Genomic DNA, 12,500 nt, shown 5'->3' with positions numbered 1-12,500 from the left:
AACAACGAACCAACGAACTAACCAATTTAACAAAGAACCAACCAAAAATCAACCAACCCAAATCACTGAAACTATCAAACAGTGAAACAAAAGAGCTCTAACCAAAACTACAACAAAAGGTCCTACAACAACTAAATCCACGGCCGAGCCCCCATTTGTCACTAACCCGGCTCAGAGAAAGTGACAAAATAGGGAGACATAGGGTGTGGGTGAGTGATCTGTAATGTGGAATGTTGTAAGGTGTAAACAAAGGAACAAAACGTTGCCACTAACAAAAGAGTGGAAAAAAGGATAACCTGTATGGAGAGAGAGAGGGACTGATCCCCAATGCACAAGTCAACCTATATAGGCACAGGTGTGCTACATCAGCCAATCAGGCCTCCTCTCCCCACTGCCATCCTGCAACACAATCAGAACAAGACAGCAGTGGAGGGAGGAGACCGTAACAACAGAGCACTCACAGAACAGGTGGTTAATGTGTTCTGTGTCCGTGCATCCGTGGGGGCAGCTCTCAGTTTTTGCTATGTGCAGCCTATGCAAGAATTCCCTATGGGGAGACAACCATGAGCAGCCATCCAGGCAATGTCTTTTTGTTTATTTTTATTTTTTTACCAGCCACAAGATGGCCGCATCGTGAGTGAACGCGTCTCGAGCTCAAGTCTGCCTACTACTAATATAGTAGCTCCTTTATTCTGATCCGTTCATTTATGACTTAAGTCTATTTTTATGTTTGCCGCCTATTTGATTTTGTTGCCTAGTTGAGTTTGTTGCCTCTGCTACAATGGATAATGCCCAGATCTCACTACAAACTTTGTGGGATGCCATTCAACAGTCTAAGACGGCCATGCTGGCGCACTTTAATTCAAAAGTTGACCCCATTCAAAGTAGTCTTCTCAAGATAGAGAACTCCCTGACAACTTTGGGAGAGCAAGTTGAACTGTTGGAGCAGCGCGTCGGGGCCAATGAGGAAAATGTTATCGATGCAGTTACTCGGATTCAACAACTCGAGAAAGTCAACTCCTACCTGATAGACAAGGTCGACGACCTGGAGAACCGGAGCCGACGCTCCAATCTCCGTTTCATTGGAGTCCAGGAGTCCGCAGAAAGTGGGGATATGATCGGTTTCATGTCCCGATTGATCCCGCAACTCCTGGATCAAGAGAATTTCTCCACTCCGCCGATCATTGAGAGGGCACACCGTTCGCCCACTGTTCGTCAGAGCGGCAGTGACAAACCCAGGGCAATCCTGGTCAAGATGCTGAACTTCCAGGACAAGGTGAAAATCCTACGCCTTGCCAGGGAGAAGAATAAACTGGAACACAACGGATCACGCATCTCCATCTATCCTGACTTCAGTGCTGAGCTGATGAAGAAACGCCGGTGCTTTGATCCAGTCAAACGCAGACTGCGCGATCTCAATATTAAATACTTTTTTTAGGTATCCCTGCACGTTGTGTGTTACTGTTGAAGGGAAACAACAGCGTTTCAGCTGTCACCGACTTGCTGAAGACACCTTCATGTCAGCGCCAACGTCTCCGGAGTCAATGAAAACCTACTGAGACGCGACTGCGATGCCTCTAATACGGGTGAAGTTTGACTACTCTATTTTTGTTTATAGTTGGTGATGCAACAGGTATGAGCTCTCTGAGTTATTCTTGTTTATTTACACTTTGCCTGTGCTAATCTGACTGTTTCATCACTATACTATCGAGCCTGTTATATTTCTTATTTGACTTGTTAGAGCCTCACAAGTGCACCTACTCTCTACTGCCCCAAGTGGTCGGTGTTTAACACTGCTTATAACATATTAAATACTCTTGTTTGAGCTATGTTCTCTCTTCTTATTTTTTTTCTATTAAGGCAGACTGAGCCTTGAGTTTAATAGGTGACTTTCACCAACAGTTCTGTTTACTCACTGGAATGCTCTGGGTTACTGTGCCCGGGGTTGATGGGTCGTTCTTGATGGGTCTGTTTTTTTGTGTTCTTTGTGTTTCTGTATGTGTGCTGTGTGTGTGATGTCATTTTCTGTATGTATGTGTGCTGTGTGTGTGATGTCATTTTCTGTATGTATGTGTGCTGTGTGTGTGATGTCATTGTACTCTTTAACTCTTACAACCACATTATTTTCTTCTTGATCTTAATACTTCTGAACCTATGTCTTATTAGTGACAGTATCTTTGTTAGTTGGCCCAACCAAACTGGATGATGTTAAAGGATTAAAAATAATCCATTTGAATATTAGGAGTCTTCTGCCCAAAATTGATTTACTTCGTGCATGGGTTGTTCTACACAAGCCTAATGTCATCACACTCTCCGAAACATGGCTGAATAGTAACATCTTAAATAATGAAATGAATCTCTCAAATTATGTTTTATATAGGTCGGATAGGTGTTCCAGGGTAGGAGGTGTCACAATTTATGTTTCCTCTGACCTCGTATCTGAGTTAATTATACCTACAATCGAGCCTCTTCATTTTGAATGTGTTTTCGTTAAGGTTATTCTCCATGTAAATAAATATGTAACTATTGGTAGCATATATAGACCTCCCTCTTCACCTGCTGACTCCTTTAACTGCCTCTTCTAGAAATGAAATAGTACTATTGGGTGATTTTAATAAAAATTGGCTGGATAAGACCTCTGACAAAGAAAAAAAGCTACTTAGTAGTCTAAACCCGGCTCCTGTGTAATAACCTGTAAAGATGGTACTCCCCTTCATCAAGTTGACAATATTAAATATCTCGGTCTATGGCTGGACACCAATTTTTCATTTAAACTTCATATTGAGCATGTGTTACGTAAAGTTAACTTTGGAATCAGTGTCCTATATCGCTCTCGGAACTGCTTTACACAGTGTCCGAAAAAAACTGGTAACCCAACTTATATTCCCAATTCTGGACTACTGTGATGTGGTATACCAAACTGCTTCAAAATCTGACCTGGCTCCTCTCAACACTGCTTACAATAGAATGTGCAGATTTGTCCTTGGCTGTCCCTTTCATACTCACCACTGTACAATGTATCAAGCACTCAAATTACCATCCATAAATATTAGACGACAAATTCACTGGCTTCAAATTCTATTTAAATGTATTTATTTAAACTATCCTTATTATTTAAAACAGTATCTTGTTCCTTTTATTTCAAATTATCAATTTAGGCACTCCTCGCAGCTTTACTTTTCTGTCCCCCATGCAAAGAAAACAGTAGGGAAAAGAGCTTTTATGTTCAAAGGCCCAGTAGACTGGAATAACCTGCCTCCAGACATTAGATCAATTTCATCTTTAGGTAGGTTTAAAAACGCCCTATCCTCCCACTTTGAGTTGCAATGTTCTTGTTTTCATTGAAGCTGTTACTTACGTTACTTGATTCCTTTATGACATTTCTTATATCACATAATGTGTATTCATTCTTTGTATTCTAGATCCAATCTCCCTCTGTTTACTAGCTGTTCTGTGGTTGAAATGTTTTTTAATTTTTATTTGTGTGTGTTTTCGTGTTTTTTGTTGTTTGTTGTCTATTGTCTGTGTGTTGTATTGTAAACTGTACTGTTACCTGTCTGCTTCTGTTGTAATGTAATGTTTGTCATTTATGTTAGGACCCCCTCGAAAACGAGATGATGCATCTCAAGGGGTTTAATCCTAATAAAGAAATTCAAACTTAAAAAAAAAAAAAAAAAAAAAAACACTTAATGGATCCCAGTCTAGGGGAACAATGAAACTTGAACTGTTTTAATTTGACTGTACTTGAAATTAACACATAAATTACACAATTGAATGTTTTCTACAGCATGTGGTTGAAAGTAACACTGTTTGAACGGCGTGTGTTTACCAGATGTCACGTTACGACCGCTAGCAAAACTTAATCTGAGCAGTTGGTAACCGACGGTAATGATGTTCTAATCCGGCCCAATGTCTACTAAACTGGAATTAACCGTTAATTATCTCCCACGCTGACACCTGTCTCCAGTTGTATTTACATCCTGCAGTTTGTAATTTATGAACTGTCATAGTGTGTCTGTACTGCAGCTGTATGAACTGTCATAGTGTGTCTGTACTGCAGCTGTATGAACTGTCATAGTGTGTCTGTACTGCAGCAGTATGAACTGTCATAGTGTGTCTGTACTGCAGCTGTATGAACTGTCATAGTGTGTCTGTACTGCAGCTGTATGAACTGTCATAGTGTGTCTGTACTGCAGCAGTATGAACTGTCATAGTGTGTCTGTACTGCAGCTGTATGAACTGTCATAGTGTGTCTGTACTGCAGCTGTATGAACTGTCATAGTGTGTCTGTACTGCAGCAGTATGAACTGTCATAGTGTGTCTGTACTGCAGCTGTATGAACTGTCATAGTGTGTCTGTACTGCAGCTGTATGAACTGTCATAGTGTGTCTGTACTGCAGCAGTATGAACTGTCATAGTGTGTCTGTACTGCAGCTGTATGAACTGTCATAGTGTGTCTGTACTGCAGCTGTATGAACTGTCATAGTGTGTCTGCACTGCAGCAGTATGAACTGTCATAGTGTGTCTGTACTGCAGCTGTATGAACTGTCATAGTGTGTCTGTACTGCAGCTGTATGAACTGTCATAGTGTGTCTGTACTGCAGCTGTATGAACTGTCATAGTGTGTCTGTACTGCAGCTGTATGAACTGTCATAGTGTGTCTGTACTGCAGCTGTATGAACTGTCATAGTGTGTCTGTACTGCAGCTGTATGAACTGTCATAGTGTGTCTGTACTGCAGCTGTATGAACTGTCATAGCGTGTCTGTACTGCAGCTGTATGAACTGTCATAGTGTGTCTGTACTGCAGCTGTATGAACTGTCATAGTGTGTCTGTACTGCAGCTGTATGAACTGTCATAGTGTGTCTGTACTGCAGCTGTATGAACTGTCATAGTGTGTCTGTACTGCAGCTGTATGAACTGTCATAGTGTGTCTGTACTGCAGCTGTATGAACTGTCATAGTGTGTCTGTACTGCAGCTGTATGAACTGTCATAGTGTGTCTGTACTGCAGCTGTATGAACTGTCATAGTGTGTCTGTACTGCAGCAGTATGAACTGTCATAGTGTGTCTGTACTGCAGCTGTATGAACTGTCATAGTGTGTCTGTACTGCAGCTGTATGAACTGTCATAGTGTGTCTGTACTGCAGCTGTATGAACTGTCATAGTGTGTCTGTACTGCAGCTGTATGAACTGTCATAGTGTGTCTGTACTGCAGCAGTATGAACTGTCATAGTGTGTCTGTACTGCAGCTGTATGAACTGTCATAGCGTGTCTGTACTGCAGCTGTGGATTCTGAACAGCATCAGACTCGAATCAAGAAACAGTCGATATAAAGACCACCTAACATAGCCTCTGACGCATAATATATTATACTATTGATATTACTATATTTATTACAGACATCTTCAATATTGATACATTTAAACAACGTAGTAATCACTCGTATTGCCTTCCCTCCCAGGTTAATCTTTAATTTAAAGAAAGAACTTTGAATTTAATTTAGATTTGTTTATGTCAAAAGTGTGTGGGATGTGTGTGTAAAAGAAAAAAACATGTCCATATAAACATCCACTGTTAAAGTATATCATTTTGTTGACCGTTGCAATTTAAAAACAAAAAAACAGTACAACTGACTTTTATTTTCGTCTCGGGTCACCATGGCAACGCTGAGCGTACCTGTGCTAACCAGGTGTGTGAGTTTTTTTCGTCTGATGTTTTTGGAGAGTTGAACATGTGGCACTGTTATAACACTGTTGTAACTCTGTTGTAACAATGTTGTAACTGTTATAACACTGTTGTAACTGTTATAACACTTGTTATTTCTTGTTTTGGAGCCTCCTCCACCTCGTGGGGTTGTACCGTATTAAAGGCGGAACTAAAGTCAACAAACATAATTCGGGCATAGGCCTTTTTGTTCTCGAGGTGCTTGGATACAGAATGTGTGATATAGAGAATAGCATCCTCCGTGCTACGGTTCTGTTTATAGGCAAATTGAAAAACATCTAGCAGTGGGTCAATGTGTTTTCTAAGCAGAGACAGTACATATCGTTCAAAACATTTAATCACAATGGAAGTTAGAGCAATGGGGCGGAAGTCATTATTCTCCATGGCACGAGGTTTTTTCGGCACAGGGATTATAATTGACTTCCTCCACAGAGCTGGAACTTCGGTATTCAGGGACTTTTCAAATAGCGGACACCATGCTGTTGTTAGTTCTTCTGCACAGTTTTTGAGAAGAGAAGCTGATAGACCGTCTGGACCTGTGGACCTGTTGGTAGACACCCTGCTAAAGTGACGTTGAATGCTGGTAGGATTTACCTCCAACCAGCAGTTGGCATCAGTCTCTGGCAGGGTCTGCAACACACGGTCACACTCCTGAGAGTTCCGTGTGTCAAACCTCAGGTAGAAGTCATTCAGCTCGTTTTCTTTTTGTTGTTCGTCTAGGGTCATGATCTGTCTTTTTGTTGGGTTCATGTTGGTCACTGATTTCATTGTGTCCCATAGTTTTTTAGAGTTGGAAATCAAAAAACTTTGTTCCATTGTGTCCCTGTGTTTTTTCCTTGCACTAACAAGCAGTTGTTTTAGTTCTTTCTGGACCACTGACAGTCCTGCCCTGTCCTTATTTCTGAATGCTTGTTTTTTCCTATTTATGCAATCTTTGATTTATTTTGTGATATATGGTTTGTTATTAGGATAAACTACTATTTCCTTCTTTGGGACAACATTGTCAACACAGAATCTTATATAGTCTGTTATGGTAAAAGTGGCCTCATCCAGCTCTAGTGCGTGGAATATGGACCAGTCTGTGCACAGAAAGCTACCCTTAAGTGTCTCAGTAGCATCATGCGACCACACATTGACCGTTTTACATTCAGGTTTGCTTGATTTAAAGACAGATTTGTACGAAGGGATTAAATGTACAATGTTGTGATCTGAGTTTGAGAGGGGAGGTTTTGATTTGGCTACATATGCATTTTTTACATTTCCATAGCATTTATCTAGGATCTTGTCATTACGGGTATTACATTTCACATATTGTTCAAAGCCAGGTAGCTAGTCTCTAACTTGCAGTGGTTTACATCACCCAGGAAGAAGATCGGCGCTCCCGGTGTGCGCTGCAGCTGTTCATGGGCACATTCCGCAACACGGGCGGCTGCTCTGCCTGCATGTCCGCTGGGTGGTACATAGACGGCGGTTATGATGATGTTACCGAACTCCCGTGGTAGATAGTGGGGTCTCAGGGACAGACAAAGCAGCTCGACGTCTGGAGTGCATACGGTGTCTCTCACTGTGCATTGGCTGCTCCACCGGTCACTCACGTACACACACAGCCCCCCGCCGTGTCCTTTCCCAGCTGCAGCGGGACGAGTAGTCATCCAGGTTGATCAGCGAGTCTGGGATTCCCTGGTGGAGCCACGCCTCGGTCAGAACCAAGAGATTCGCCTCTCGGTATTCAAAGCAGCCCTTCATGTTGACACGTAGCTCGTCCATTTTAGGCAGCAGGGACCGCACATTGCTGAGGATTATTGACGGCAGGTTTGTTGTTTCGCCGACGGAGGCGTTCACGTACGCCTCCCCGGCGACCTCGCCTGCGTTGTGGCCGTGGCCCGGTGTCTGTTGGAATGAATGAATGAATGAATGAATGAAAGCTTTATTTCGAACATGTGTAGAAAGAAATAGTTATAACAAAAGACAAAACAAAAACAAGAAAAAACAAAACAAAACAAAAACAAGAAAAAACAATACAAAACAAAAAACACTATTTACTTAACATCTCCGAAAAGGAGTAGGAAGAAGCATAAGCTTATTTAATCCTACCCCTTCTCCAATAATCAGAGATTAATAATTAATAATCTGCAGTTGACTTCAATATTAATATATATATTTTTTTTAATTAAATCAAATGTATTTACATATTTACATATTGACCAACAATAGAAAACAGATAATGTAAATAAACAAATAATCTGTGAAAACAACAACTGTCAAAGCCCTTCTTCCTATTAATATTGTTTTTGTTAATATTCAATATTTTGCTATAATATTCCTTCCTACATACCCTTATAATATTTGTTAACTTATTTTTATATTTTTTATATTTATTTTCTGTCTCTTTAGTTCTTTGTTTTATGAATTCTCTATAAAGTGTGTTTTTCTTTTTACAGGCATTTTGTAGTCCCTTTATGATCCATGGTCGGTCTGTGTATTTTTGTTTTCTGCTATATTGTTTTAATGGACAGTTTTTCTCATATAATGAAGTGAATATTCTTAAAAATGATTCATATGCATTGTCAGTATCATTTTCTTTATATACAATTTCCCAATGCTGTGCTAGTAAGTCATTCTTTAATGCATTCATGGTTTCCTCTGTCCTCACTCGTCTGTATTTTAGGTTTTCATCTGGCTGATTTCTCTTGTAATTGCAGTCCTAGACTGTAAAAACTGGTAGGTGGTCACTAATATCGTTGATTAATAGACCGCTCACTGTATTGTTTTCAATGTCATTGGTGAATATGTTATCGATTAAAGTGGCACAATGGGGTGTGATTCTGCTGGGTCTGGTGATTTTTGGATATAAACTCATACTGTGCATTGTATTAATAAATTCATCCGTCATTTTGTGCTTGTTTGGATTTAGCAGATCAATGTTGAAATCACCACAGATGAAGATAACTTTTTGAAAACATTTTTTCTATCCAGTCGTTAAATGCTTCAACACTAGAGCCTGGTGCTCTATATATACAGCTAATTATTACTTTTTTTTTCTTTACATATTTCAATTGCTATGCATTCTAATAAGTTGTCAATCACAGTTGTCATACTTTCTACCACCTTGTAATTCAAGTTATTGTCCACATACAAAGCCACTCCTCCTCCACTCTTATTCTTTCTATTTATACAGTTAACTTCATACCCATCCAGTTCAAAATCCATTCATTTATCAGCATTGATCCATGTTTCCGAGATGGCAATTATTTTGAATGGTTTTGTGAATTTATTTAAATATTCCTTGATGTAATTAAAGTTGGCATACAGGCTTCTGCTATTGAAATGGGTTATTGATAATTTGCTGTCCGTTTTAATGGTCTGGTCGTACTGTTCATCTGTGTAGTAGCTGCAGTTGTCGTTGATGTTGTAGAAGAAATTATTCTCCGGATCTATATCATTTTCCAAGTCTAGTAAATTATGGTCCGTGTATTGAAATGTTCTCAGTTCCAGTTCCCCATGATCAGTAATACATTGAGTTATGTCACTAGTGTCTCCAGATGTAGATGAATGAGTTAAGTCAGGCAGTGTCATGGTTGTGTGTTGTGAATTACCTTACAGTCCGGTTTATGATGATCGTTAGTAATTGTCCAGTTCCTCGATGCTTCTGATGACCAATATGTTGGCTTGCTCCGGCGTTCCGTTTAGTTTAATGAAGATTTTGCAGTTTGTGGTCCAGGTATTTTGAATGTTACCCTGTTTTCTCAGGTAGCGTGCTTTTCTGGCGATGTCGCCGTTTCGTTTTGTCAGATGTTCGTTTATGAAGACGTTTGTTCCTTTCAGTTTCCTTCCTTGTTTTAGCAGTGCAGTTTTGTATTTTCTGTTGGTGAATCTCATAATGATGATTGCCGGATTGTCGCCGTCGTTTCTCCGGGGCAGAGGGTGGCATGATGCCTCGATGTTGTCGCAGTTCACTACAATCCCCTTGGACTGGAGGAAGGCAGCTACCTGTTGCTCCGCGGAGCTGACATCCTGCTCACCGGGCTCCCCCCCGTTGTCAGCGGTCACCGCCCGAGCGTATGACCGGGGTTTGATGCGGATCCCAGTCACAATCACATCGTTCATCCTGGTGTCCTGCTCCAGATCCGCATGCACTCTGTTCTCCAGGTGCCCCAGACAGACGCTGGTCTTTCTCAGCGTTCTGGAGGCGGAGAGCCTTCACCTCCTCCACCAGGTCCAAGATGGCTTTCTGCTGCAGTTTGACAGTGGAAATCTCCTCTGTCAAGAAATCCAGTGACTTCTTGATTTCATCGCCTTCTTCGGTTGTCAGTGCCTTCTTAGGACCCATGGTTTAGGACAAAATAAACAACAAGCAAAACAACTCTTCAAACCTCCCGCACCTCTGCTCCTCCGTCCACTCGCGTTACCGCGTCACTGCGTCATGCGTCACTGCAGAATGTAATGTCTTCAATTTATTTCACTTAACTAAGCTACTACGCAATGTGTAAGCCTACATTATAGGCATATTAATTACCACGTACTGTTTAAGATGTATAATGTTGGCATGAAATTATGGATTTATGTGAATAAAATAAAGCATTTGTCAAGGTTTTCTGTGTGTGAATAGATATTTATTGATTGATTGTTGGTCATTATTCATAACTGAATAACTGTATACGTTGCATAGCTGCAACGTTTGCAGGAAAAGTGCTAGACAAATAAAGGTTATTACCGTATTATTATTATTATTGTTTGAAAGTAATTGTCCCGCCTTTTTGACTCCAAACACACGCTGATTGGCTGAATCGCGTCCAGGACGTCTCGAGCACTCGGCGACTGACGTGAGTTTGACGTCTGTCTTCTGCTCAACGTAAGTTTCTGCTCAAATTAGACAACTGTTGTCTTTTAAAGTACGTATTATATAGAGTTAATATATATAACAGATCACATAAGAGTTAACCTAACTGTGGTAAGTAGATAGCTGTTCGTGAGGTTCATCCAGAGATAGTTTTAGTCAGAAAGCCAGGTCGTGTCGCATATTCCCGCCGGAGCACCGGAGATGACGCTAGCGACCTAGCTAGCTAGTTGTGTTATAATGACGAGTTATTAACAGTTATATTAAGCTACTGTAGTTATTAACAAGGTAACCACATAACCCTAGCCATCTGCCTAGCTAGTTATGTTATAACTGTTATAAGCTAGTGTACGTAATCACATACACTGTAGTTTAACACGGTAACTACTTATGTTATAACTATTAGAACAGTTTTAACCTACTGTAGTTTAACACGGTAATCACATGACTAGTAGTATAAACCATGTCGATAAGCAGGTCAATCAGATATTGCTAAGCTAACCACATGAACCGTTCGCTTTGTGAGTGGACTGTGTGGACATGCCTGTAGCCGGTAGTAGCTAGTTAGGTAGCTAATATCTAAACGTCGACATGAACGTGAATGTTTAACACACCGCTGAAAACTATTCCTCCGGTCATTCCCGTCGGTAGTTAGGGAGTAAAGGTAGTGATGGACGGGGACAGCGGTGATGAGATGATGGAGAGATGCTCGACCCACGACGCGCTGCTGGACCTGATGGACAAGACCGGCTACGACATGGTCCAGGAGAACGGACAGAGGAAGTTCGGTGGACCTCCTCCAGGTGTGTGTGTGTGTGTGTGTGTGTGTGTGTGTGTGTGTGTGTGTGTGTGTGTGTGTGTGTGTCTGTGTGTGTGTCTGTGTCTGTGTGTGTGTGTGTGTGTGTGTGTGTGTGTGTGAGAGAGAGAGTGAGAGTGAGAGTGTGTGTGTGTGTCTGTGTCTGTGTCTGTGTGTGTGTCTGTGTGTGTGTGTGTGTGTGTCTGTGTGTGTGTGTGTGTGTGTCTGTGTCTGTGTGTGTCTGTGTCTGTGTGTGTGTGTGTGTGCGTGTGCGAGAGGAGAGTGTGTGTGTGTGTGTGTGTATGTCTGTGTCTGTGTGTGTGTGTGTGTGTGTGTGCGTGTGCGAGAGTGTGTGTGTGTGTGTGTGTGTGTCTGTGTCTGTGTCTGTGTGTGTGTGTGTGTGTGTGTGTGAGAGAGTGAGAGTGAGAGTGTGTGTGTGTGTGTGTGTCTGTGTCTGTGTCTGTGTCTGTGTCTGTGTGTGTGTGTGTGTGTGTGTGTGTGTGTGTGTGTGTGTGTGTGTGTGAGAGAGAGTGAGAGTGAGAGTGTGTGTGTGTGCGTGCGCATGCTTGTTGTGTTGGGTGTGTTTCAAATTCTTCACTAAGCTGTCATGGTGGTGATTTATCATGACAGTCATCTACTGGTAGCCCTCCCCCTCCCCCCTCCACCTCCAAAACCCACTGGGATGCCCATTATGGTTATGTGAAAAATAACAGCAGTATGAAAAAACTAAAATGCAAAAAAACAACAACCTAGAGGCACTGAAGGGGGCAGGATGGGATAACGTTAATATCTTGAATTTAATTAATATGTTAATATGTGGAGCTTGGTAAATACTAAATCCTTTAACAACACTGAAAGTAGCCTGGCTAAGCAAACAGCTAACATTGAGAACACCACTTTAACAGCAACACATACAGTATACCTGTTCTATACCTGTAACCCCTTTACCTAACGTACACGTCTGTATTGTAGCTGAGACATACGCTGCCTTCGCAAAGTAATCAGACCCCTTCACTGTCCCCACATGTTCATTTCAAGATGGCCTATCTTCCTGTGACCTTTAACCTGAAGTGACAGTAACCCCTTTTTTTTGACACCTTGACCATCTCTAACACGATACAGTGTTTATCAGTCTTCCCATT

General features: G+C 41.4%; 1 protein-coding gene across 1 annotated transcript in view; it reads left to right on the top strand.

Annotated features, from left to right (window-relative positions):
* Positions 1 to 11,232: 11,232 nt before the first annotated feature.
* Positions 11,233 to 12,500, top strand: part of LOC308163510 (putative RNA-binding protein 46) — a gene marked incomplete at both ends in the record, with an annotated part of 15,908 nt that continues 14,640 nt past the window's right edge. Inside the window, one exon of the mRNA XM_080537687.1 lies at positions 11,233 to 11,365. Within this exon, the coding sequence (XP_080393813.1) occupies positions 11,233 to 11,365 (133 nt within the window). The remainder of the gene's footprint in view (positions 11,366 to 12,500) is intronic.

The sequence above is a fragment of the Nansenia antarctica genome (assembly GCF_963989245.1).
Source record: "Nansenia antarctica genome assembly, chromosome: 8".
In the NCBI taxonomy this organism is placed as follows: Eukaryota; Metazoa; Chordata; class Actinopteri; order Argentiniformes; family Microstomatidae; genus Nansenia; species Nansenia antarctica.
The sequence above is the reverse complement of the archived record's forward strand: the minus strand, read 5'-3'. Positions and strand labels throughout refer to the sequence as shown.